Source organism: Miniopterus schreibersii (assembly GCF_964146895.1).
Source record: "Miniopterus schreibersii genome assembly, chromosome: 1".
Taxonomy (NCBI): Eukaryota; Metazoa; Chordata; class Mammalia; order Chiroptera; family Miniopteridae; genus Miniopterus; species Miniopterus schreibersii.
In genome coordinates, this window is record NC_138101.1 from 100,226,978 (window position 1) to 100,254,036 (window position 27,059).

A 27,059-nucleotide genomic window follows, 5' to 3' on the forward strand; every position below is an offset into this window, starting at 1 on the left:
AAAAACGGTGGACATTTTTTTGTAGAAGAGCATTTCTCCTTTGTAGGCCCATACTTGTGGCAAAAAACTAAGTACTTAACTAAAAGATCCCTAAGAAAGACTGAAGCAAGAAGGGAGTTAATCTGGCTCACTTAACCCCCCACCACCAACATTTAGGAGTACCTAAGTTAAGGAAGACAAAGTTATAGCAGGAATGCAGCAAGACCAAAGTGACCCTAAAGGACTAGATCAAAATCAGAAGTTAAGTGCAGAAATATGGCAGTGACAGTTCTATGAGGGGGAAGAACTGCAAAAGGGTCTCTGGGGAATGTACTGAATTTCCAAAGTAACAAAAGTTACCCCTTGGGAAGAAGTGCTATCAGGGGTATGTCCCATAAGGCTGGCACATCTTAATACTGAATCCTCAACTTCTACTTAAATCTGTAAGTCTAGTTGAGGATGTAGAAGTATATTAACAATTTAAGAGCTATCAGAATATTACTTACAGGGTTGCTTTTCAACTGCATCAATTATCTTTTCCAGTGCATCTTCAAGCTCTACTTCACTGACAGACTGAAGAGCTTCTGTGAGGTACTTAATAGCTTCACTGATAAGAGATAGAAAGAGATGAGGCAGGTCATTGGTAATTAAGGCTAAAAGTTTTATGACAAAAACTCAATCTGGCATTGAAATCGAGATCTACTCACTCTTCCCTGAAAGCAGTAGTCACCTTCCCTGCACTTTCTAAACAAATTCTATATCCTGTCAACATAATCATTCTCAAATCGCATCCTTTTTTTTTCTTTTTAATCCTCACCTGAGCATATTTTTTCCATTGCTTTTCAGAGAGAGCGGAAGAGAGGAAGAGAGAAAGAGAGAGAGAGAGATAAACATCAACATGTGAGAAAACACATCGACTGGTTGCCTCCCACACATGCCCCGACAGGCTATGGATGGAGCCTGCAACTGTGGTACCTGCCCTTAGCCAGAATCGAACCTGGAACCCTTCAGACCACTGAGCCAAACCAGCTGGGGTACAAATCACATCCTTTTAAGAAACCTTTCTAGACCAGCCCTACCTGCTGCAATTTCCCCTCCTTCTGAAGTTGTTAAAAAGCTCAAAGATATATATATATATATATATGTGCACATATATATATGTGCACATACAGATATATGCACCCTAAATCTGATATATTACATTAGCCTTGTACAATTTCTTACCATACACTTAAGTCAGGACTTGATCTGCTTCAGTGTCCTGAATATAAAAGACTTACTTAAGCAACACTCATATCAAATTACATGAATCTCTCCAACCAAAAAAAGAAACCCTTAATAAAGCTGCAATTTAAAAAAATTATATGAATCTCTGATTTAATTACCAATAGTGCTCAGAATGAACACTACAAAGGAGAAATGCTCTTCTATAGAACGAACACTGTGCACGTAAACAATTAGCTAATTACATGCCATTCTGTATTTGTACCACGCAACTTTACACTTTATATCAATACTATTGCTATATGCATCACACCAATTGTTCTATATTTTGGGTTGCTTATTGTTTCATGTGTGGGTGTCACATCTCTCCAATTTATTATAGATAATACTCCTGGAGAATTGTAACTGTGACACCTTTTGGCACAGTGCTAAGCACACTAAAGGTGGCCTATAAATATTTGATATTGAGTCCCTAAAATCATAGGCATTTTGGGTGAATCTTGAGACAGCTCTTAGGATAGACCAAAGCCCATAAAACTATATAGGACCTGGTCCTGCCAAAGTCTCTAATTTTTCTGGTGCTCTCCTGTCTCGGGGTCTTAAGATGGTCATTTCCCCCAACTCTTTTCTTCACCTAGTCAAGTCCTGCTCATCCTTTTAGCACTCAGCTCAAACCAATTCTTCAATAAAGCCCTTCCTTGACTCTACAGGCATTTCTACACCTGATTATACACTATCATAGCACATCTTTCCTTGAATACTTCTCACAATTGAAGTTAAATAACTTTGAATTATTTAATATTCATGGTACACAGACTTCTAAGATGACCCCTAATAATCCATGCTTTCTGGTATTCAGATCCATGAGCAATCCCCTCCCTTTAACTGTAAGCTGCACCTAGTGACTTTCCTCTAATGACAGAATATGGTAAAGGCAGTAATAGAATATTTTACAGTAAAATTTTATAAGTGACAAGAAGTCACTTAACATGATTAGGTTACAAAAGATTGTGACTTCCATCTTAAAAGCAGAGTCTCTCTTGCTGGATTTGATGAAGCAAGCTGCCATGTTGGGGATGCCCAAATGGCGGAATTGAGGCCCTCCATCCAACAATCCTGGAGGAACTGAATACTGCCAAGCACTGAATTTGCTTGAAAGAGAGTCCTACCCAGTTGACATTTGAGATAACCCCAACTTGACCATAGCCTTGTGAAAGATCAAGAAGCTAAGGACCCAGCTAAGCCTACTTAAATTACTGACACACAGGAAAATTGACCCCCTAGCTCCACAGTGTCTTACTCTCTCTTACTCCCTTGCCCCAGCACAGTGCTTTGCAGGTAATAGATTTCAGTGTATTTCTGACTGAATTAATGAATGAATTATAGCTTAATATTCAAATTCTAAGTGAAAAGAAGAAAAATTGATCAACTGTTTATATTTTCAAACTGTAAGGGATCAACTGAACAAAATTCATTCTTTTCTCCCTGAGCATGTCCACTCTTACCCTTGTTCACCCACTAACCCAAAGACAAAGTTAAAAGTCCCATAAAACTAATCATTACCAAAACAAAAACTCTTTACAGGAAACAAGAGTAACGAAAACATGGTACAAAAAAGTATATTCCGAGATTCCAAGATGGAGGCGGAATGAGTGGAAGCTACACTGACACTCTCCGAGGACCAAACTGGAATTACAACAAACATAGAGAAAAACCATTCTGAATAATCAACTGAAGACTAGCTGGAGAGCACCCACATAACCAAGGACCTAAAGTGGAGGCTGCATAGAGACTGGAAGGAAGTGCGAAGGCATGAGAGGGCTGGCTGGGCTCCCACAGGCAGCAGCTAAAGGTCCCCAGGGACATCTCAGCTGTGCGGGGTTCCCACTGAGAACTCTGGGACCTAAACCCCAGGCAGGGCTCCCTAGTCCAGAGCACCAGAACTGAGAAAGGTGCCCACATAACATCTGGCTGTGAAAAGCAGTGGGGATTCTGTCTGCCAGGGAGAGATGGCTGGAAATGCAGACGCTCTCTGAAAGGGCCAACACACAAAGTTTCCTGTGTAGCCACTCACCTTGGGTTCCGGAGGAGGGACGGCAGAGTTGACTAGAGCAGTGAGGGAATACCTAAGGTTGTGGGGTCTGGAAATAGAGTTCAGAGGGCATCCATCTGGATTCCTGGGCTGAGTCATTCCCCCACAGAGCAGAAGACATCTTTCTCAGGCAGACATTTACCATCCAAGCAACTTTTGCCCTGGGGGGTAAGCAATTGCCTCACCCCGGTAGAAAACCTCTCCCCCGAACCCTGTGTAGTTTCTACAGCCTGAAGCTCATTAAGAGACTGAATAACAATCAGCCTCTGGGTGCTTTTGAGTGTTTTCCTGATCTGCTTCTGGACCAGGACTTGGAAAAGTAGGCCTTGGTGCACATCTGGGTCCTTTTAAAACGCACCCAGCCCCAGCAGAGGGAACCACGAGCTGTGGAGTGGGGAAAGCTTCAAACAGGGTACTCAAGGCCAGTCACAAACAGTGTCTGACACTGACCTGCACCAGACACCATCCAAAAGACTGAAAGTCCTAGCAGATCTACTGCATACATAGACACAAACCCAAAGACAAAGTTAAAATGGGGAGATAAAAAAACAAGTCCCAAATGAAAGAACAAAAGAATTCTCCAGAAGAGCTAAATGAAATGGAGATAAGCAATCTATCAGATATATAGAGTTCAGAATACTGACCATGAGGATGCTCAACAGCATGAGAAAAGATATGAAAACTGTGAAGGAAAATAAGAATGATATAGTAGAAATAAAAAATACACTGGAAGGAATAAACAGCAGATTAGGGGAAGCTGAGGATCAGATCAGTGAATTAGAAGACAGGATAGGAAAAAAAATCACTTAATCAGAGAACCAAAAAGAAAAAACAAGTAAAAAACAGGACAGCTTAAGGGAGCTGTGGGACAACATGAAACATTACAATATTCGCATATAGGAATGTGAGAAGAGGTGGAAAGTAAGCAAGGGTTAGAGAACCTGTTTGAAGAAATAATGGCAGAAAACTTCCCTAATCTGGCCAAGGAAAAAGTCACACAAGTTCAGGAGGCACACAGAGTCCCAAGCAAGAAGAACCCAAGGAGGCTCACACCCAGATACATCATAATTAAAATGCCAAAAATTCAAGACAAAGAGAGAACCTTAAAGGCAGCAAGAGAAAAGCAATCTTTACCTACAAAGGAGCTCCCATAAGGCTGTCAGCTGACTTTTCATCAGAAACTCTACAGGCCAGAAGGGAATGGCATGAAGTATTCAAGGTAATGAAAAGCAAGGATCTGAAATCAAGAATACTCTATCCAGCAAGGCTATCATTCAAAATAGATGGTGAAATAAAGAGCTTCCCAGACCAAAAAAGGCTAAAGGAGTTTATCACCACCAAACCAGCATTGCAAGAAATGTTAAAGGAACTGCTGTAATAAGAATCTGAAATAGAGAAACAAAATGGCAATAGATAAGTACCTATCATAATAACCGTAAGTATAAATGGATTAAATGTTCCATTCAAAAGACATAGGGTAGCTGAGTGGATAAGAAAACATGACCCAGCCTGGCCGGGAGTGGCTCAGCAGTTGAGCGTTGACCTAGGATCCAGGCGACTGGGGTTTGATTCCCGGTCAGGGCACATGCCCGGGTTGCAGGCTGGATCCCCAGTCGGGGGTGTGCAGGAGGCAGTGGATCAATGACTCTCTCATCATTGATGTTTCTCTCTCTCTCTCTCTCTCTCTCTCTCCTTTCCTCTCTCTGAAATCAATAAAGATATAGTTAAAAAGAAAAGAAAACATGACCCAAATATATGCTGTCTATGGGAGTCCCACCTCAGATCAAAAGATTCACACAGGCTGGAAAAACAACCACCACCACCTTCTGGAGGACTTTAAAGGAGAGTTTGACAGCAACACAGTCATAGTAGGGGACTTTAACAACCCACTGACATTACTGGATAGATATTCCAGGCAAAAAATCAACAAGGAAACAGTGATTCTAAATGACACACTAGATCAGATGGATTTGATTGACATTTAAAGAACATTTCACCCCAAAGCCGCAGAATATACATTCTCCTCAAGGGCACATGGGACATTCTCAAAGATAGACCACATGTTAGGACACAAAACAAGTTCTCTACAAGTTCAAGAAGACTGAAATCATATCAAGCATCTTCTCAGACATTTACACATGGAATACTATGCAGCTGTAAAAAAGAAGGATCCCTTACCCTTTCAGACAGCATGGATGGACCTGGAGAGTTATTATGCTAAACAAAATAAGCCCGTTAGAGAAAGACAAGTATCACATGATGTTACACACATGTGGAATCTAATGAACAAAATAAACTGATGAACAAAATAGATCTAGGACTGTTTGAAGGTGGCGAGCAAGCTCCGCCCGAGTGTCCGGTACATGAGCGGTGATCGCTCCAGCTCCACTCGAAATTTGTGTCCCTTCTCATTAACGAGTTAAATTAGAGATGTTCTTCATTAAAAAAAAAAAAAAAAAAAAAAGAGCCTGGCCCGGAGTGGCTCAGCGGTTGAGTGTCAACCTAGGATCCAGGTGATTGGGGTTCGATTCCCGGTCACGGCACATGCACGGGTTGCAGGCTCAATCCCCAATGATTCTCTCATCATTGATGTTTCTGTCTGTCTCTCTCCTTTCCTCTCTCTGAAATCAATAAAGATATATTAAAAAAAAAAAAAAAAAATCCAGAGACACAGAAGCATAGAATAGATTGATGAATCTCAGAGGGAAGGCAGCAGTGGGGTGGGTGGAGAGAGATTAACCTAAGAACTTATTTGTATATATGCATAACCCATGGACACAGACAATAGTGCGGTGACGGCCTGGGGGGGGCAGGCTGGAGGGGATCAATGGGGGGGGGATCTCTGTAATATTTTCAACAATTAAGATAAATTAAAACATAAAAAAAGAGAAAAGTATAACCCATCTGGGAAATTTTCAATCAGATATGTAAATACTGTATTCTTTTTCTTTTTTTAAAATCGGTTTTAATAAGAAAAATCTTGGAAAGGTTCATTCTGTAGGTCCTAGAAAGCACTGATAAGACCTGGAAACCTATCGGAGAAGTTTTAATGGAAATCACGAAAGGAAAAAAGCAAAGATGGAAGGAAAGAAAGAGAAAAAAGGAGAAAGGGGAGGAAAGAAGAAAAAAAAAAAAAGACCCCCTTTTTAACTCTCCAAGAACTCTCTATGATCCAAAATCGGGAAGGGTGGCAGGGCCCACAATTTCTGTAACAATATAAGTTGACAGCTACTGACATGCACATGAACTTTCCAAGGTCTCTCATTAGATGTGACTATGTCAAGCGCGCTGCTAGGATTCCCATTTTGCGGAGGCAAAGACTTGGGGGGGGGGGGGGGGTTAGCGCCAAAGTCGGAGTGCTAATAAACCGCTGCTGCGACCCAGAGCGCTGCTTCTCCGAGTCGGTTCGGTACCTGCAGGAGGGCAACCTAGTCCTACCTGACAGAAACTTTGCGACTCTGTGCCAACGTAGGAGAAACCTAAGAAGGCACTGCACTCAGACCACAGCGCCAAAAGCACTTAACTTCTTAGAGCTTTTTAAGGATCGCTGTCATTTAAGGTGAAACCCCTTCCCGGTGCGCGGAGAGCCTCGTTGCCCCGCGGGGTAGCTTGGCCCTGGCTGTCCTCTCTGCTCCCGCCAGTGGCCGGGTCTACTCACCCCCTGAGCAGCAAGCCCCGCAGCTTGAAGGCTGACACAGCCCGGCTCCGCAACCGATCGGGCGCCATGTTCACGTTTTGGCGCCACGGCCGCGGCACCGCCCCTTCCCGGCACCGCCCCTCCCCGGCACCGCCCCTTCCGGGCTGCGCTGCGCCTCCGCTCCCGGGAGCTGCGGCCCCGCGCGTGTTCTACACCGTTGCTGCCGCGGCATAGTGAGCCCCGCGGGCCCCGAGCTTGGCGGCTGCGGTCCCAAACAATGTCGGCTGAAGGAGGACAGCACCCTGAACTTTTTTGCCCTAGAATGAAGGATGAGAGCGTCCTTCCTGTGTCTGGGAATGTGCTTACCTTATCCCAAGTGCATCGTTGAGCCGCTCGCAACGCTGCCCTCGGCCTTCCGCGACTCAGGTCGGACTCACCCTGGCCCTGAGGTCCTTGTGTACTCATGCTTTCTACTTTACACAGGCCCTGGAAGTACTCTGTGTCGCCACTTGGTTTTCCCTGACATTAACTCGAAATTGCTAAAAATCACCATCATTCCCACCCGCCCGCTTTTTATTTAGAAGTTGAGGGTTTCCTATGAGCCATAAACTGTCATAGGTGCTGTAAATGTATTAATTGCGGCATGCTCATAAATTCTGGTAAGTTGTGTACTACTTTTTCAACATCATTTTACAGATGAGGAAAAGGTGGCAGATGGTTCACTCAAAATGAAAGGTTTAGGAAGTGGTGGAGTCAGGATTTGCACTCAATCTGATCCCAGCAAGTGGACTGTTAATCTGCCACATTTCAAAAGGCTTGCTCCGAGGAGTTGACTAAAACCACGGAATGCTTGCAGATGAGCATGCAGCCTCATAAAACATGAGGACGATTTTGAAGTGTACAGTAACCTCTGAGGTATATGGTTAACTTTGAAAACAAAACAAGCAAAGTATGGTAAAGGAGGGGAAATAGGCGTGCATGCATGTGTGTACTCATATGCTTGTTTTTGCATTTTAAAAAACTTCTGACACTAAAACTAGACACTAAAAACATGGTTAACCATACACGGCATGAAGGGATAAAGACTGCAGTGAGAACTTTCTTTGTAGTGCAAGTTTTAACTGTCGACCCATGATGTTTTACATATTCCAAAAAATATAAAAAAGTGAACTTAAAAGTTGAAAGTATACCCAAAGCAATATACCAAACTGTATATTAAATTGGTAACATAACATCACAGAGATAAGTGATTTTTGAACAGTTTTTTGTGTATTTTCGGTGAACTACAAGGTGTGCTCCCCCAAAATGTATATAGCTGATAGCTCAATTTTGATAATCAAATGTATTTTAATAAACACTGCCTTGATGGTTATTCAAAGTGTGTGTATACATTTTTGGGGGACACCCTATATATTATAAAGACCAAAAAAAAACTGCAAAGAAAATTTGAATTTTTATGTAAGAAAGGAGATGAAATAAAAATAAACATACAGTCAATTCTCATTATTTGAGGTAGTTTTATTCTACATAAGTATCGCCAACATTGATTTAACACATACTCATTGTTCCTAGGTTCCTATGAGCCTCTCCTCACATTTTCATTAACTGGTCAATACATAAGCTTGTTTTACATGTATTTCTCTTTAAAGACATCTTTAATATATGTTATTGATTCATGAACATTGAAGTCAGGGCCTATAGCGCTATAATTTGTACCTGAAGGAAGCCTATCTAACACTTGTATTTTCTCCCTAAGGCACATCACAGCCTTCCTGGACCTTGGAATCCTAGACAGCACGTCAGCACTATGCTTGGAAGCCATTTAATAAGATAAATCACAAAATATGTAAAATGTGGCACTAAATGTACCTCAAAAAAGACACTTTTTTTCATAGTTTAAGAGATGAAACATGAAAGCAGAATGTCACCTTGTTCAAATTCACCTGGGAACATGTGTATTGGGCAACAAATTTTTCAGTGCTCTGGGAATGTTCACAAATGATTGTGAAAGCCCCCAATATTGATTTGGGTGTTACAAGTAAATTTTAGTAAATAGGTGAATTCACAAATATAGAATGCACAAATAATGAAGATTGACTGTATCTACTTAACCACCAGAAGGATAAACAAGAAAAAAAATGGGCCCTGGCCAGGTAGCTCAGTTGATTAGAGCATCATCCTGATACTCCAAGATTTTGGGTTCAATCTTGGGTCAGCAGCACACATACAAGAAACAAGCAATGAATGCATAAAAGGGTAGAACAACAAATCGATGTTTCTCTCTCTCACACACCCCCACACACTTCCTCTCTCTCTAAAAAAAAATCATATAAAATTTTAAAAATGAGACACAAATGGTTATTATGGGCAGGAAAGTGGGAAAAAATAAGACTATAAAATGCTAAAACCATTAGGCAAAAGGGAAAAGGATATTTGCACAGTCCCAAAGTATCACCCCACAGACTACTGGCCAATACTACACAGGCAAAACTTACTTTTAAAACGAACTTTCAGAGGTTATCACCTTAAGCATCAAACTTGCATCACAAATTGTGGGCTAATTTGACATGGTTACTGTTACAATGCAGTACAACATATACAACATCACTTCTGAAGTATTCTTGCCAAAAATGTTAATCTCAATTTAATCAAATCTTGATCTAACTTCTGGTTTAAGGAAATAACTTTTAAGTATCTCTCAAATCTAACCACTTCAATCCCATGGCCAGGGACCTTACTAGGACACCAATCTTGCCATCAGAATAAACTTTCTAAAACATAATTCTTACTATGTCACTTATCTACTTAAAACACTCCAAATCTCCAATTAGGATAAAGTGAACAGGTCACCTCTGTTTCATCTGCCAGCAACACTTCCTCTTCACCTCTGTTTACCTAAACAACTTCCACTCATCCTTCAGTTCTTAGCTTAGACTTTACTTTCTCCTGAGAACATTCCCTAACTCTCCCAAATCTGAGCTGGGGACCCCCTGAGTTTCATGTCTGGGGTGATGCATCAGAGAAGAGCATTAGCATGCTTCTTGGGGGAAAATATCCATAAATCTGTAAATGGAATTTCTCCAGTAACAGTAGGAGTTTAAAGCCAGAAGTGTCTATGAGATGATAAAGCTTCTAAGAACTCACAAAAATCCTGGTGAGGGCTTTGGAATTCCACTGTAGGTGGAAAAGGGATTCCTGGGACAAAGGACCACCAGGTTACATATATTAAAAACAATGAATACTACCACTGCTACTACCATTTACTGAGCACCTGAGTGCTTATACCAGAGCTGTGCTATGTGCAATCCATCTTGCTGCCTTCAGTCCTGACTGTCCAACTATCCAAAGTAAATGTTTTAATAACGTAATCATGTTACATTATTCACTCCCTGCTTAAGATCCTTGGGCCTTAAAGTTTAGACTCAGCATGACATGCATCGCTGATTGTCCATTCCAACTTTATCCTTGGCAATATCCCACAGGCATTCTGTAGTCATACTGAACTATTTATACAGTTTGTCAGCAAAACTCAGTTGTCTCCCTTTGTGACCCTTCTTCCCCAATAGATCACATCTTTCCTTCCTGTTTTTCTCCTGTATTTTGCCCACATTTCTACTATACTTCTCAACCTATATGGCATGAATTTCTTTACGTATCTTTCCCTTTGGCTGGACTTTTAAATCCTTATGGTAGAACTATGTCTTATGCATCTAAAAATTCACTTCGTTTTTTATTCATTTAGTCAACAAATATTCCAGTCTAATAGAGCCTCAGCACCAACTATGTACAGTAAGCAGGCACTTAATAAGTGCATACTGAATAAGTGAATGAATTAACTTGTTCTGAGTGGTGGGCAGCCACAATTTCTTCGAAGACTGGCTTTGGACAAGTGCATTTACAGAAACTAGTAGAATTATTATCCTAGCCTTAGTTTTACTTCAGTAATGTTTTATAACAAGGGTTAGCTAACTTTTTTTGTAGGGGCCCAGAGAGTAACTATTTTCTGGGCTACATGATCTTTGTTGCAACTCCTTAGCTCCACCTACTCAGCTCTGTGGTTAAGGTGTAAAAGCAGTCATCTACAATACGTAAGTGAATTAGGGTGGCTGTGTGCCAATTAAACTTTATACACAGATACTAAAATTTGAATTCATATAATTTTCATGAATTACAAAATATCATTCTTGATTTTTGTTTTCATTCAAAAATGTAAAATGTTCTTTGCTTGTGGGCCCTACAAAATTAGGTGGGGGACAGGAGCTGACTCCAGGCCTAGTTTGCTGGTATTGAAAGGGGGGAGGGCACCTAAAAGAATAGGACCATAGTAGTTTAATGATTATTCACCTTACTAACTATAGATAAGAGCTTTTCTTACAGATCCTGGCAAACTGGAGGATGTGCTGCAAGAAAAAACAGCTGTAAAAAGATGAGACACCTTGGGGCCTGGATGGGTCCACTGCTCAGAAAAGAAAATGCATTTTGAGAACAAACAAAAGACAGGATGTGCTTTGATTTGGTTGCTGTGCCTAGACTCTGACCCCCTCCAGGAGTTTGCCTCAGGAATGCTGACCATTTTTGGGTCCCAGGAGCTGGCAGAGCTGGGTTTTAACATCATTGAAAATTAACTACCTTGTTGTGGGACTTCAAATCCTAGAAGGAGACAGTGACCAAGGACCCTGCAGCCACCACCACCCTTTCCCCTTGCATGCAGCTTTCTTCTTTATCCCTGTATAATCAACCAGCTAGTAGGGGAGGGGAGAGCAGAATTTTCAGGGTGATCGACTGCTCTCCCCATACTGCCAACATATTAGAATAAATGCTCATACATGATTCAACCCTGTCTCTGCTTAATTTGGCTCAAGTAGTGACAGGCAGCCTCTGACCCGCTGGGTCCAGTTTCAGTATGTTTTAGAAAATTCCTAACTAAAAAAAAAGTCTATGAAATACACACACACTATTCTTGTGGATAACCATCTTTGCTGGAGGCTGACCGGAAAAGGTAAACACAAAGTATTAATTTATTAACATGCTGATTTATGTCACAGCTGCATCAACCCCCACGGACCAAAGTCCATTTAGCCAGAAAAGAAGACACAGGCTGTACTGACAAAATAACACAATCAGCGACGCGACACGAGCGGGCGGCAGCGCGGCGCAGAAGCCCAGGCACCGCCCCCAGCACTCAGACCCGGGGCATCCCCAACCGGCGACGCCGCCGAGGCTCTGCCTCCCCGCGGCTGCGGGTCGGCGCAGTCGCACTGCTTCCGCCCTCCACCAATCTCGACCCTCGACGCTTTCCGCTCGTGCGTGGAGGAGCCGGGCGGGAGGAGAGGCCGCTCCGCGGGCAAAGGCTGCGGCGCGGGAGCGGCTGGCCGGGCGACGCGCCGATGGAGGACTCGCAGCTATTCTGCGTGGCCGAGGAGCGCAGCGGCCACTGCGCCGTGGTGGACGGAAACTTCCTCTACGTGTGGGGGGGCTACGTGGTAAGGGGAAGAGGCGGGACGGGGCGGACTCGCGCCGGGAGCCGCGGGCCCCTCGGCCCGAGCGGACGCCGAGCGCCCGCCCACACCGGCCCCGCGGCTGGGGTCGGCGGCCCGGGCAGGCGCGCCCGGCGCCCCCGCGCCTCCCCGCCGCTCCGCCGGCCGCTGTCCGGCCGCGCCGGGCTCGGCGCCTCCCGCCGTTGTTTCCGCTCTGAAAGCCTTCGAACCGGCTCTGGGGCGCTCCCTGCTCCCCCGCTCCCCCACCCGGCTGCTGTCCGATAACTCCTGTTCGCCCAGCACTAAGTCAGTTACTGCGCAATTAATGCTCTTTAAATGCTTGCGGAGATTTAAAAGCGCCCAGAGGACGCCGTGCTGTATTATTTTGTAAATATTTCTTTTTCTCCACGGCGCAATTGGAAGTAAAATACGGAAATCATCGAAGCATTTAAATACTTCTGAGCAATTTTTAGTGGCATTCCTGTACCAAGGGCATGTGCGCTCTCTAGGGCATATATACCAAGAAATGGAACTCCGGGTCACTTGGTACACATATCTCCAAATTTACTTGGAAATGTCTCTGTTGCCAGATGGGTAATTAACGATTTTGGTTTTCAGATACCAAAATAGACTCACTCATATTAACAACAATACACTAAAGAATATTATGCTTAAAATTTCTTACTACAATGGAGGTTTGAATGTATTTGTTTTGTTTCTATAATCATCTGATTATAGAATCAAGGATTCTAAAGCTGGAAAACAGGAATATATGCCAGCCCTGTAGTTTACAGATTAAAAAGAAAAAAAGGCTAGCCATTTGGAAGTTCTACTGGAAGTAGAACCCACATCTTCTGACTGTCTCCATACTATTGTGTCAGATGTAACATGCATCATTCACTGAAATAAAGTACATACTATCTATGTTAAATGATTCTCAGATCCAAGTTGGTTTTTGTTGTTTTGTTTGTGTGTTTATTTTTAATTTGGTGCAGTATCAGGATGGGAAAAGTAGAAGTAACCTTTGAGTGTCTACTATACTGGATATGTGCTAGGATCTCTCTTATCCCCAATCATATGTATTCCTTACTATACCTTGTGAGGTAAGTAATACTCCATTTTAAAAATAAGAACGATGAGTCAATGAGAATGAATAACTTGAATGGCCATTTGACCTCAAGGGGAGCAGATTCCAACTAGATGTATTGGATTTCCAAAGGCTATTTTTCTGTGATAAGTGAACATAAATTAGGTGACTGTGCTTTCTTAATATCTAATATTTCCGCCATTTGTTCTTGAAGAAAAAGTACTCTAAGACATGATGATGGTTCTATGCAAAGAAATATTTTGATTGTTTTTGAGCTCTGCCATTTGAAGATGTAGAGGTGTCAAACTTCATCTGCAATTTTGATTCTTAATATTGTAAAAGTTAAGTTAAAAAATTTCACTTAAAATAGTGGTTTGTAATATCTTATATCTGGTGACAGTATAGATTTCTTTTTGTCCCATAAATGAAATGTCTGAATTTTTATATCATTTTAATCTTGAAAATTGTGTAATTGATAAGATGCTAGGTCTTCAGGTGGTAGTCAGTGAATAAAAATACTTTCTTTCCTACTACTTATTTATCCAATGAATAATGTGCTATAAGAACCACTTTGGAAAGTACTGTACAGATTTAGACCGATACCACTATTTAAATTCCAGTGATTATCGGCAGTTAAAATATGTCTAAGGCGTAAGTGAAAGGGAAGGGGAGTAGGAGGCATAAAGGAAGACATGACAGAACATGAGAAAAAGAATTCTTCCAACACATGTTTTATTGAGGTCCTTCTGAACAGAAGATAGCTAAAAGGCCCTGGAATCTGAAGGTAATCCAAACCAGTAGTCAGTAGTTAAGAATAATGATCAAGGTGATTCCAGATTGTGTGTTCCATCACAATTTTCCATATTTGTTAAAGTTTGACATATATCCTAAAACTTTCGAATGATTAAATTACTTCTTACTCTATTGTCAAACATTTTCTGAAGGATGTTGTATCTGAGAACAGCCTTACCTCTAAAGGTGAGAGAGGCAATGCTGAAAAAAGTAAGTGGTAAATTTTAATTGGTGCCAATTCTTTTCTTTTAGTTCTCCCATATCCTTTCCACATTACTGAAATTCATACAAACTTTAGTGGTGCTATTAGGGATATTTTAAAATTGTGCATAGCTTTTCCAAATTTTGGGAGAAAAGTAGTGTTTTAGCATGTTTGCAGATGATAGGCTTTCCTCTTAAGGCTTAATCATATGAATGGTTTTACTTCTATAATACAATTGACATTAATACATTTTGCTCTAAACTTTTCCCTACAGAAAACATGTGCATAAATGTGCTTAAATACATATTTCCATTTTGAATATGGACTTAAAGGCAAGAAGGATCAATTCAGGAAATATTTGAAAAGAATAAAAGTGGGAGACTTACAGTACCAGTTATTAAAACATCACAACAATACTGTAATAATTGAATCAGTGGTCCTGTTGCAAGTTGAGAGAACATGAGGGAATGGAAAAGAAATTACATAAGCAGCCAAGCATACAGACAATTTTGTATTTAAAAGGTAGCATTTCAATTCTGGAAAAACAATCACTTAATAAATGGTCTGGGAATAGCTGGAGGAAAATGATAGTAGAGCCTTAGGACAGAAGAGTTAAATGTAGAAAAATTAAGCTATACTAAACCAGAAGAGAAGATGTGACTCTTGTAAAAACCTTGAGTTGGGAAAAGAATAACTGAATTGGGAAAAACTATAACAGAAAAATACTGGCAGATCAAACCTAAAAAATTTATATTGTGCTTTTTATTTATTTTTATTATTATTATTTTAATATATCTTTATTGATTTCAGAGAGAGGAAAGGCGAAGGAGAGAGAGAGAGAGAAACATCAATGATGAGGGAATCACTGATCGAGTCCACAACCCGGGCATGTGCCCTGACCGGGAATCGAACCCCAATCGCCTGGATCCCAGGTCTACACTCAACCGCTGAGCCACGCCCGGCTGGGCTATACTGTACTTTTTAAATAGTAACTTTTTAATGCGGTAACTCTCACTATAAAGTGAGAAGCCAAATGACAAACTGGGGAAAGTATTTGCAACATATAGGTAAAGTTCTGGTGAAAATAAAGAATATCCATTGAAAAATAAGCAAGGGATATTCACAGTTTACAAAAGAAGAAATACAAATATAATGTGAATCAAAGAAATCCAGTTGAAAACAACAGATTTTTTTCTCTAATTTGCAAATATTAAAAAGAATTTTTGAGAAGAGCATGGGGAAAAGAATTACTCATACACTGGTAGTGGGAGCATAAATTTAACCTTTTTGAGGAGAAATTTAGCAATGTTTAGCAAAGGCCTTAAGTGTATATTCTCTTTAACATAATGATTCTACTTTATATATTCCTAGGTGGTCACATAAGCCATCTATGTCATTTGGGAGACATTTATTCTTTTTAGATGCCCAATATTTGAACCTCCTTCCTCTATTTGTAGTATCTCCCACTGAGTGAGTCTTTTCGGGGTATTTATTTCAGTTGTCTGACTACCTCCCATCTACTGCCATAGGATGTAAATTGTGTAAAGATAGGGATTTTGTTCCCTGTTGTATCCCTAGTGTCTAGAATTGGGTATAGTAGGTGCCCAATTAAAAGAACCTAAATGCCAGTTATTCACTTTTCCAGCCTCACACCTAGGTTGTGGGCAAGTGGTTTGGACTCTGTTAGATGAATCTGTGCTAGATTAGGACTTCGGAGTTAAAATATAAAATTCAGGACCTGAAGAGGGTTCTTACCCAGCAACAGGGTTTGTAGGATGACCAAGGTGCCAGGCATAAAAGGCGATGCTACAAGCTGCAGTGTGATGCTCACCAGACCTGTGTTTTGGCATGGTTTCAGACCTTGCTCCTTATATACATCAGAGGCTAATTCTCCAGGCTCCCTGATTCCGTGAGCTCCTTAATCTTAATTTCTTAAGATTTTATTTTCTTAACTTTAAATTTGAAATGTATGTACAAAAGAATGTGTAAAATGAGTATCATTTAAAGGTAAACATGTTTAACTTCCAGATTAAGAAATGGGCTAGAACCAGATTAAGAAATGGGCTAGAACCAGTACCTTAGAAGATTCCTGTTTATTCTATACTGATTACAGTGTCCCTCCCCTCCCCCATAGGTGGTCACATAAGCCATCCATGTCACGTGGAAGACATTTATTCTTTTTAGATGCTCAACATTTGAACCTCGTATCTTGATTTCTTCTTGTTAATCACTCTTCGTAGTTTTAGCACATATGCATCTATTTCTAAACAATATACTCTTTGGTTTTGGGGTCATAGCATGTGTTTTATTTCATGACTTAATTCTTTTAGTCTACATTATGTTTTTAGATTCACACATTGTTCGTTTTCAGCTGGTGTGCAATTGCATGGCTATACCTGTTTTTATTTGGTGTCTGTTGTGTTTGGCCAGTGTCTGTGCTGCCCAGTTATTAAATATTTTGAAAATCATCACTGGATTCATTCATTTGATATGTATCCTGTAAAATATTCTATTATGTGAATTTACTGCATTTTATTTATCCACTCCACTACTGATGAATATTTGAATGTTTTTATTTTTTTAGTATTATAAGGAAAGGTACAGTGAGCTTTTTTAAAAAAAAATCATCTGAGGATAAACATTTCATTGATTCTAGAGAGGGAGGAAGAGAGAGAGAGAAGGGGAGAAAAAGGTGAGAGAGAAACATCAATTGGTTGCCTCCCGTATGTGCCCTGACTGGGGATTGAACATGCAACCTGGGCATGTGCCCCAACCAGAAATGGAACCTGCCACCTTCTGGTGTACAGGATGATGCTCCAACCAGCTGGGCCACTCCCGCCAGGGCTTATCTCTGGCAGTTTTAAAGCCTATTTTTTTCTTTTCTTTGATGTTATGTAGTTTTACTATGATGTGTCTAGTTATGGATTTCTAGCACTTTGTATATTTCAAGGATTGATGACTTTCAACAATTTTGCTAAACTGTGTTGTCTCTTCAAATACTGCCTCATTCTCTCTATTACATCCTAATGTAATTATGATGAGACTTAGTTTTTCTCTTTCTCCATGTCTCTTAACTTCTTATCTGTATAACCCATCCCTCTGGGCTATATTTCTGTATAAATCAGTTAGCTAAGTATCTATTTTAGTGAAACCTTGACAAGAGCAATTTTAGTGGAGTGATGGGCTCCGAAGCCAGATTATTCTGAAGTGACGAGAGAATGAGAGGTGCAACAATGGAAACATCTACCATAGTTAACTCAGTATGGAAGCTTTTTGTGAAGGGAGCAGAGAAATAAGAGTTAAGAGAGAGTTGAATTTTTTTTAATATAGGAAAGATGGGTGATATCAAGGCATGCTTGGATATCCATAGAAATAATCTAGTAGAGAAGGAAAATTTGATGTAGAAAAGAACAGATACTTTTTTTTTTATTGTCGACACTATTACAGATGTCCCCCATTTCTTCCTCCCTTTACCAACCTCTCCCCAGTCCCTGCAACCCCTCCCTCTGGCTATTACCACACTGTTGTCTGTGTCCATGGGCTATGCATATATGTTCTTCGGCTAATCTCTTCACCTTCATTCATCGAATTCCCCCCACACACCCCTCCCCTCTGACCTCTGTCAGTCTGTTCTATGTATCCAGGCCTCTGATTCTATTTTGTTCATCAGTTTATTTTTGTTCATTAGATTCCACATATAAGTAAGATCATATGGTATTTGTCTTTGTCTGGCTTATCTTGCTTAGCATAATAATCTCCAGTTCCATCCATGCTGTCACAAAAGGTAAGAGTGCATTTTTTTATAGCCGTGTAGTATTCCATGGTGTAAATGTGCCACAGCTTTTTCATCCACTCCTATACTGATGGGCACTTGGGCTGTTTCCAGATCTTAGCTATTGTAAATTGCACTGCTATGAACTTAGGGGTGCATGAGTTCTTTCTGATTGGTGTTCCAGGATTCTTAGGATATATTCCCAGAAGTGGGATCCCTGGGTCAAAAGGCAGTTTCATTTTTTATTTTTTAAGGAAACTCCATACCGTTTTCCATAGTGGCTACACCAGTCTGCATTCCCACCAACAGTGCACGAGGGTTCCCTTTTCTCCACAGGAAGAGATAATTTTGTAGCGAAATCTTCAGTTCTGTCCTTCATTTGTGTTTTTGTACCACCCTTTTTAAAGGTTAGTGAAAGGGACTTTTCTTTTTAATCAGGCTGAGGTGACTGTGCAGTCAGTTTAACAGATATTATTCACTTACCCATTCACTCAATCAGCAAATATTTCATTTGACTTTTATGTGTCCAGACACTGTGCTAGGCTCTAGGAACCAAATTATAACAATATAATCATGGTCCATGCACTCATGAAGCTTATAGGTTAGTGGTGGTGCTGGATGGGTGTGATCCAAAGGACTTCGAAGGGCAAATACAGGACTGTATGAGAACATTTAATAGGGAACTTAATCCTTCAACCTTATTCTGGGATAGTAGAGAAGGGAATTTAAGCTGTTTCCAAAGAATGAGTGAGTTAGCCATACAAGTTCTTGGAGGCATTTCAAGAAGAGAAAAGAACATAATTGAAGCCTTGTTGCAGCAAAGAACTTGTTTAGAAACTGAAGGAAGACTAGAGCATAATTAGTGAAAGACAAGATGAACTTTGGAGGGATAGCAAGTCTGTGCTAAGTAGTACAGACTCAAGAATTTTAGCCAATCCTGAGAGCACTAGGGAAGTATTGAAGGGATTTAAGCAGAGTCATGACAGAATCATTTTTGTAATATTTTTGTTACAAAGGTATACACACAAAGCTAGTGGAGCCTGATGCTATTAAACTTTAGAATCACACAACTAACTCCCCTTTTTCAAATTATTTGTTTACTTAGCTATTAAGAATGAATTCCTCAGTCAGATGTAAGTGGACGTTGCCCTGGAATTAATAAAATAATTTTATGCTGTGTGTGTGTGAGTGAGAGACGGGGTGAAAAAAGAGAGAGAGAGGGAGAGATGGGCTGGGGAGATAGCTGGTAGTCAAGATACTATTTTTAAAATTTAGTGTAGCAATGAGAAATTAGCTAACTCTTCTTAGCATGTTAATAATTTATGCACCATTCTGTATTAGAAATTCTTTTATATTTGGCTATCTTTGAATTAGTCTAAGAAATCATGACAGATTTATGTAAGGATTTGTTTCAACCCCAAAGTTTTATACTTAATATAAGTAAGATTTTTATTCTATTCTTATTTCTCTCTTCATCATAAATGTCGGAATGCACTATTCTGTTTATGTTATCAGCTTCTTTAGAGATTATTCAGATTTATCATTTGGACTAGTTAAATTTACCTTGAGCCTTATATTCTATATTTAATGAACATCTAACACTATGCCTTGCACATAGTAGGCACTAAAAAAAATGTTCAGTGAATCAAGGTAACTGATAGTTACCTTTTTTAAATTTTATTTTTCAATTACAGGTTACATTCAATATTATATTGTATTAGTTTCAGGTGTACAGCATAGTGGTTAATCATATACTTTATAAAGTGTTTCCCCCAGTATTTCCAGTACCCACCTGGCACCATACATAGTTATTACAATATTATTGACTATATTTACTATGCTATACATTACATCCCCATGACTATTTTGTAACTACCAATTTGTACTTCTTAATCCCTTCACCTTTTCCACCCACTCTCCCAACATCCCCCTCTGGCAACCATCAGTCTCTTCTTTGTAACTATGAGTCTGTTTCAATTTTGTTTGTTCATTTATTTTGTTCTTTAGATTCCACGTATAAATGAATCAAATGGTACTTGTTGTTCTCCATCTGACATATGTAACTTAGCTTAATACCCTCTAGGTCCATCCACGCTGCTGCGCGTGGTAAGATTTCATTCTTGTTCTGGTACAGGACTCTGTTATACCTGATAAAAATGTCCTTCCTTAATTCCTTCCCTTCACACAAAACATATTGCCCGTATTTGATATTCTTTTTCTTCCTGGCTTTATAGTCTTCAGTGTTCTACTCTGAATATTATTATTTTGCTATTTTCCCTTACTCAAAATCCCTTTTTAAGGTTTAATCATCCTGAGTCTTTTTCTTGAAATTCATGTACTTGTTATTTTGTATTCTAAAATAACAAGTTTGCCCATTTTCTCTTAAAAAATGTATTTTTTCCTTTTCTCTTTTGATCTAACTTAATTTATATTTAAAAAAATTTTGAGCCTGTTTTTGATTTTGTGTTTTGCAGTATTTTAATTGCAGTTTTCCCATCCTGAGGATCTGTTGAATTGTTACTATGTATTTGATAAACACAATTTATGTATTCTATGTTTTTAGTCAATTGAAGACAATGAAGTATATTTGCCTAATGATGAAATTTGGACCTATGATATTGATAGTGGGTTGTGGTAAGTAATTTTAAATTGCAGAATGTCCAGTCTTTTTTTAATGAATTTATTGGGGTGACTTTGGTTAATAAAACTATACAGGTTTCACATGTACAACTCAATAAAACATCATCTGCATACTGCATCATGTGCTCACCATATGTGTAATAAGTGTTTTCATAGAGTTGGGACTTAAAGACCGTACTTAGGACACACTGCAACATCTATTTCTCCCCTTTTTTCCAATGCTTTATTCTCTCTGACTGTTTCTTTCCTCTACTCTCTTCCTTTCTGCACTACTTGTCCTTTACCATTCCTCACAATTCTAAGGCTGTCTCTGAAGATTGTTCTGCCAAGTAATCCCCAATTCTGGTTGCACATGTAAAGTTGAAAAATCTTTGCGGTGGATCTTAGAGTTTTTACAGTATTGGCTACCATTATCTTTTAATTGTAATTGTCAGCAACAGTTTTCACTTAAAAAGGACTCATGGAGTACAAAGGGAATTTTAATTTGCCTTTCTGAAAGTTGTGAAATTTCATGTTATTCTTGCTGCAGGACAATGCACCTCATGGAAGGAGAACTCCCTACCTCCATGTCAGGAAGTTGCGGTGCTTGCATTAATGGAAAGCTGTATGTTTTTGGAGGATATGATGACAAAGGATACAGCAACCGAGTAATATTTTCTTTCAATTCAGGAGTGCAGCAAAATGTGTAATATTTAGTATATCACTTTATCTCACAAGTTTACAAATATGTTTAAAAGAAGATATATGTGGAAAATCTTGTATTTATGATATAAGGTTTCAGAGTGAAAATGTAGTACTTGTACTTTTCTTCCATGTCTTTCTGCTACAGAATTAACTACATACTTAAATGACACCTATAGGGCAAGAGAATGATGGGAAAAGATCTATTTCAGTATGTTTTATGTATCATTTTTGCTTCTAAAACATAGTCTCATTTTCATTAACACCACAGTTAGAATTTTACCTTATAAAAATAAAAAAGTAATATTATTAATTTTTGGATCACATAATCCTCAGGTATAGATTTAATTTTAAATGTGCTGACTGTTAATGCTCTTCTCCTCTTTTAAAAGCTTTATTTTGTTAATTTGCGAACCAGAGATGGAACCTACGTTTGGGAAAAAATCACCAACTTTGAAGGAAAACCACCCACACCACGTGATAAACTTTCTTGCTGGGTATATAAAGACAGGTAATGCAGCAAAATCACCTTCTTAACTACATTTACATAAGGATGATAGCTTGGCCAAAATAGGGAAAACTTGAGTCTGAATTTTTTCGTCATATAATTACAAACTTGTTTTAATGTTCATGGTAACAGTAGTTTTAAGTCCTGGGAGAGCTTAGTGATAAAAATAAACGTGAAAACAGCTATTTGTTTTTTTAAATTAATTTATTATTTAATTAAAATTTCTGAATAGTTAGTACATTCACATAGTTCAAAACCATGTTAAAAATATTACAGTGAAAGCTTTGGCTCCCACTCCTACCCCTGCTCCTCTATGCACAAGTAGCTACTTCTGTTATTATCTTTTGTATTCTTATGACAGTGGTTCCCCAAATTATCTGCCATTGTAATCACCGGGGCATCTTTTAAAAATTATGAAGCCCAGATGATACCCCAGACTAATTAAATTCTAGTCTCTGGAAGTATGATTTTTTGAAGCTCCTCAGATTGCAAGATGCAGACAAGTTTGGAAACCAGGAAACCACTGGCATCAGTGTTACTTTATGCAAATAGAAGCAAATATGTATGTATGTATGTATGTATACATTCCTCTTTATTCCCCTTCTCCTTACACAAATATCAGTGTACTCTTTGTCCACTGATCTATACCCTGCTACTTCTTTTAGTTAATAGTATAGACCTGGAGATTTTTCATCTTTCTGTATCGCTAGTTAGAAAGCTTGCTCTTGGTGGGTTTTTTCTTTTTGCAGCTGCGTAGTATTCTCTGTAAATATACAGGTTGTCCCAAAAAAATGTATACACACTTTAACAGCTGATAGCTCAATTTTGAAAATGAAATGTATTTTAATAAGCACTGCCTTTATCATTATTCAAAGTGTGTGTGTACATTTTTGGGGAACACCCAATACATACTATTGTTTATTTAATCTTTACCCTATAGATTGTTTCACCTCCTTTGCTACAAGTATGTTTTAATGAATATCTGTGTATGTGTGTGTGCGCGTGAGCACACACGTGCTTGCACCTGTGTACATATCAGATCTATTGAATAAAATTCCAGAATTAGATGGCTAGATCAAAAGGTAATACACTTATAATTTTGTAGATGTTTAGTTTGCAAAGGCTGCTGTAACAAAGTAGCACAAACTGAGTGCCTTAAACAGAAATGCACTGTCTCAGAGTTCTGGAGGCTAGAAGTGTGAGATCAAGGTGTCAAGCAGAGTTGGTTCCTTCTCTGGGTTTTGAGAAAGAATCTATTTCATACCTCTCCCCTAATTTCTGGTGATTATTGGCAATCTTTGGTGTTCCTTGACATATAGAAGCACCATTCCTATCTCTGCTTCAACTTCACAATAGTATTCTCCCTGTGTGTGCTTGTCTGTCTCCAGGGCCCACCCTAATTACCTTGTTTTAACTTGATTGGTTCTGTCAAGATCCTATTTTCAAATAAGGTCACATTCTGAGATACTGGGGATTAGAACTTCAACATGAATTTTAGGAGGACACAATTCAGCCCATAATAACAAATTCTGCCAATTTTTCCTCCATAGAAGTTGTGCTGTTTTGTATTCTCAACAGTGGAATGCTTATTTCTCCACAACCTTGCCAAGAGTTTACAGGCAAACTTAGATTTTATTTTGTTTTATATTTTTTTTGGCCAACTAAGAAGTGATGTCTCAGTTTTATTTTGATTTTCATTAAAAACATTATTTGTGAGCTTGAATGTATTTTCAAATGTTTAAGGACAATTTTCATTTTCTCTGGACAGTTTGGTCATGTCCTTTGCTAATTATTTTCTATTGTTGGAATTTATAATCTCAATTTCTAGGAGTTTTTATATTTATGTATTAAAGAGATTAGTAATTGACTTTGCTATGAAATGAATTTTTTTCATTTGTCACTGAGTTTTGATTTTGTGTAAAGTGTTTTCTGCATGCATTAAACAGGTTTTTTCTCCTTTTTAGGATACTTTTATTTTATTCTTTTAATTTTTGTATGCTAGAAGTGTTGATTTATTAAAAGTAAACATTTAAAACAGGTCACAACTTTTGTAAGCCTGTTTTGGCATTTTTTCATCTTTTTTAAAAAAAAACTTATTGGTGTGAAATTTCAGGTATACAATTCTACAATACATCATCTATATATTGCATTGTGTGTTTACCACCCCAAGTCAAGTCTCCTTTCATCACTATTTATCCCTCCTTTACCCCAGATTCTATCTCCCCCACCCTCTCCCCTCTGGCAGTCACCACACTGTTGTCTGTGTCCATGAGTCTTTCTTTTTTCTTTGCTTAATCTCTTCAACCTTCTCACCCAGCCTCGATCCTTCTCCCTTCTGACATCTGTCAGTCTGTTCTCTGTATCGATGAGTCTGTCTTCACTTTGTTAGTTTATTTTATTCATTAGATTCCACATAAAAGTGAAGTCATATGGTACTTGTCTTTCTCTGACTGGCTTATTTCACTTAGCATAATACTCTCTAGGTCCATCCATGCTGTCGCAAAAGGTAAGATTTCCTTTTTTTTTTATAGCCAAGCAGTATTTCGTGGTGTAAATGTACCACAGCTTTTTATCCACTCATCTACTGATGGACACTTGGGCTGCTTCCAGATCATGGCTATTGTAAATAATGCTACAGTGAACATAGGGGTGCATGTAATCTTTTGAATTAGTGTTTTGGGATTTTTTAGATAAATTCCCAGAAAAGTGGAATTACTGTGTCATAAGGTTGTTCCATTTTTTATTTTTTGAGGTAACTCCATACTGTTCTCCACAGTGGCTGCACTAATCTGCATTCCCACTAACAGTGCACAAGGTTCCCTTTTCTCCACATCAATGCCAACACCTGTTGTTTGTTGATTTATTGATGATAACCATTCTGATAGTTGTGAAGTGATATCTCATTGTGGTTTTAATTTTAATTTCTCTGATGATTAGTGACATTGAGCATCTTTGCATATATCTCTTAGCCATTTGAATGTTCTCTTTTGAGAAGTGTCTATTCAGGTCATTTGCTTTGCCCATTTCTTAATTGGATTGTTTGTATTTTGGTACTGAGTTTTATAAGTTCCTTATAAATTTTGGATATTAAGCCCTTATCAGATGTATGGACAAATATATTCTCTCATTCATTGAGTTGTCTTTTCATTTTGTTGATGGTTTCCTTTACTGTGCAAACTTATTAGTTTGCTATAGTCCCATTTGTCTTTTTTCTCTTTTGTTTCCCTTTCCTGAGGTGATCTATCAGAAAAAATACTGCTCCAAAAAATGTCTGAGATTTTACTGAGTATGATTTCTTCTAGGATTTCTATGGTTTCCAGTCTAACATTTAAGTCTTTAATCCATTTTTTGCTTATTCTTGTATATGGTGTAAGTAGATAGTCTAGTTTCATTTTGTTGTACGTATCTGTTCAGTTTTCCCAACACAATTTATCGAATAGACTATCTTTACCCCATTGTATGTTTTTGCCTCCTTTGTCAAATATTAATTAGTTGGCAATAAAGACACAGGTTTATTTTTGGGCTCTCTATTCTGTTCCATTGATCTATATGTCTGTTTTTATGCCAGTACCATGTTGTTTTGATTGCTATGGCCTTGTAGTATAGTTTGATATTAGGTAGCATGATTCCTTCAACTTTGTTCTTCTTTCTCAAGATTTCTGTGGCTATTTGGGGCCTTTTGTGGTTCCATATAAATTTTTGGAATATTTATTCTGGTTCTGTGAAATATGCCATTGGTATCTTGATAGGAATTGTGTTGAATCTGTAGATTACTTTGAGTAGTGTGAACATTTTAATGATGTTAATTCTTCCTATCCATGAACATAGTATGTGCTTCCATTTATTTATATCTTCTTCAATTTCTTTCTTCAGTGTCTTATTTTCTGAGTACAAGTCTTTTACACCCTTGGTTAAATTTATTCCTAGGTATTTTATTTTTCTGAAACAATTGTAAATGGGATTGTTTTCTTAGTTTCCCTTTTTGATAGTACATTATTGGTGTATAAAAATGCAACTGATTTCTGGATATTTATTTTGTATCCTGCTATTTACTGAATTCATTTATCAGTTCTAGTAATTTTTTTGTAGAATATTTAGGGTTCTCTAAATACAGTATCATGTCTTTTGCAAATAATGACAATTTTACTTCTTCCTTTAATTTAAATATCGTTTATTTCTTCTTCTTGTCTGATTGCTGTGGCTAGGACTTCCAGTACTATGTTGAATAAGAGTGGTGGAAGCGGACATCCTTATTTTGTTACTGATCTGAAGGGAAATGCTTTTAGTTTTTGCCCATTGACTATGATGTTGGCTGTAGGTTTGTCATATATGGCCTTTATTATGTTGAGGTATGTTTTCTCTAGTCCCACTTTGCTGACAGTTTTTATCATAAGTGGGTGTTGGATTTTATAAAATTCTTTTTCTGCTTCTATTGATATGATCATGTAGGCTTTTTAAAATTAAATTTATTGGTGTGACATTGGTTAATAGAGTATATTTCTATGATACAAGACCTGCATATTGCACTGTGTGCCCACCACCCTAAGTCAGATGTTCTCCTGTCAACATATATTAGGCTTCCTTTACTCCCCACCCACCCCCTTCAATCATGTAGTATTTGTTTGTTTGTTTAAGTTAACTTTAAAAAATTTTATTTTTATTGTTGAAAGGATTAGAGGTGTCCCATTTTTGCCCCCTTGATTCCCTCCATCCTGCTTCTGCCCCTTCCCCAGGCCTTATCCCTGTTATTGCCTGTGTCCAGGGGTTATGCATATATGCATATAAGTTCTTTGCTTAATCTCTTCTCACCCTCCAACCTCCTTCCCTCTTCCCTGTGAGAAAAGACAGTCTGTTGCATTCATCAGTGTCTCTGGGCCTATTTTGTTTGTCAGTTTCTTTTGTTCATTAGCTTCTTCTTAAAGAAGACCCTTCATCATTTCATGTAATACTGGTCTGGTGGTGATGAAC

General features: G+C 38.7%; 2 protein-coding genes across 5 annotated transcripts in view; one reads left to right on the plus strand and one right to left on the minus strand.

The window, feature by feature from the left end:
• POLE2 (DNA polymerase epsilon 2, accessory subunit) overlaps nucleotides 1–7,035 on the minus strand; it is a 32,861-nt gene extending 25,826 nt beyond the window's left edge. For 2 of the 3 annotated variants that reach the window (XM_081134842.1, XM_081134841.1), the window contains exons 1-2: nucleotides 6,954–7,035; nucleotides 486–586 (exon numbers count right to left, since the gene is read on the minus strand). In XM_081134842.1, coding sequence (XP_080990968.1) covers nucleotides 486–586; nucleotides 6,954–7,021 — 169 coding nt within the window. In that variant the 5' untranslated portion in view covers nucleotides 7,022–7,035. Of the gene's footprint in view, nucleotides 1–485; nucleotides 587–6,953 lie in introns of those variants that run through there. The other variant, XM_081134843.1, reaches the window with a different exon arrangement.
• A 5,074-nt stretch (nucleotides 7,036–12,109) lies between these two features.
• KLHDC1 (kelch domain containing 1) overlaps nucleotides 12,110–27,059 on the plus strand; it is a 54,800-nt gene continuing 39,850 nt past the window's right edge. Inside the window, exons 1-4 of one of the 2 annotated variants that reach the window (XM_081158925.1) lie at nucleotides 12,110–12,415; nucleotides 20,826–20,896; nucleotides 21,432–21,549; nucleotides 21,976–22,094. In XM_081158925.1, the coding sequence (XP_081015051.1) occupies nucleotides 12,320–12,415; nucleotides 20,826–20,896; nucleotides 21,432–21,549; nucleotides 21,976–22,094 (404 nt within the window). In that variant the 5' untranslated portion in view covers nucleotides 12,110–12,319. Of the gene's footprint in view, nucleotides 12,416–20,825; nucleotides 20,897–21,431; nucleotides 21,550–21,731; nucleotides 21,795–21,975; nucleotides 22,095–27,059 lie in introns of those variants that run through there. The other variant, XM_081158924.1, reaches the window with a different exon arrangement.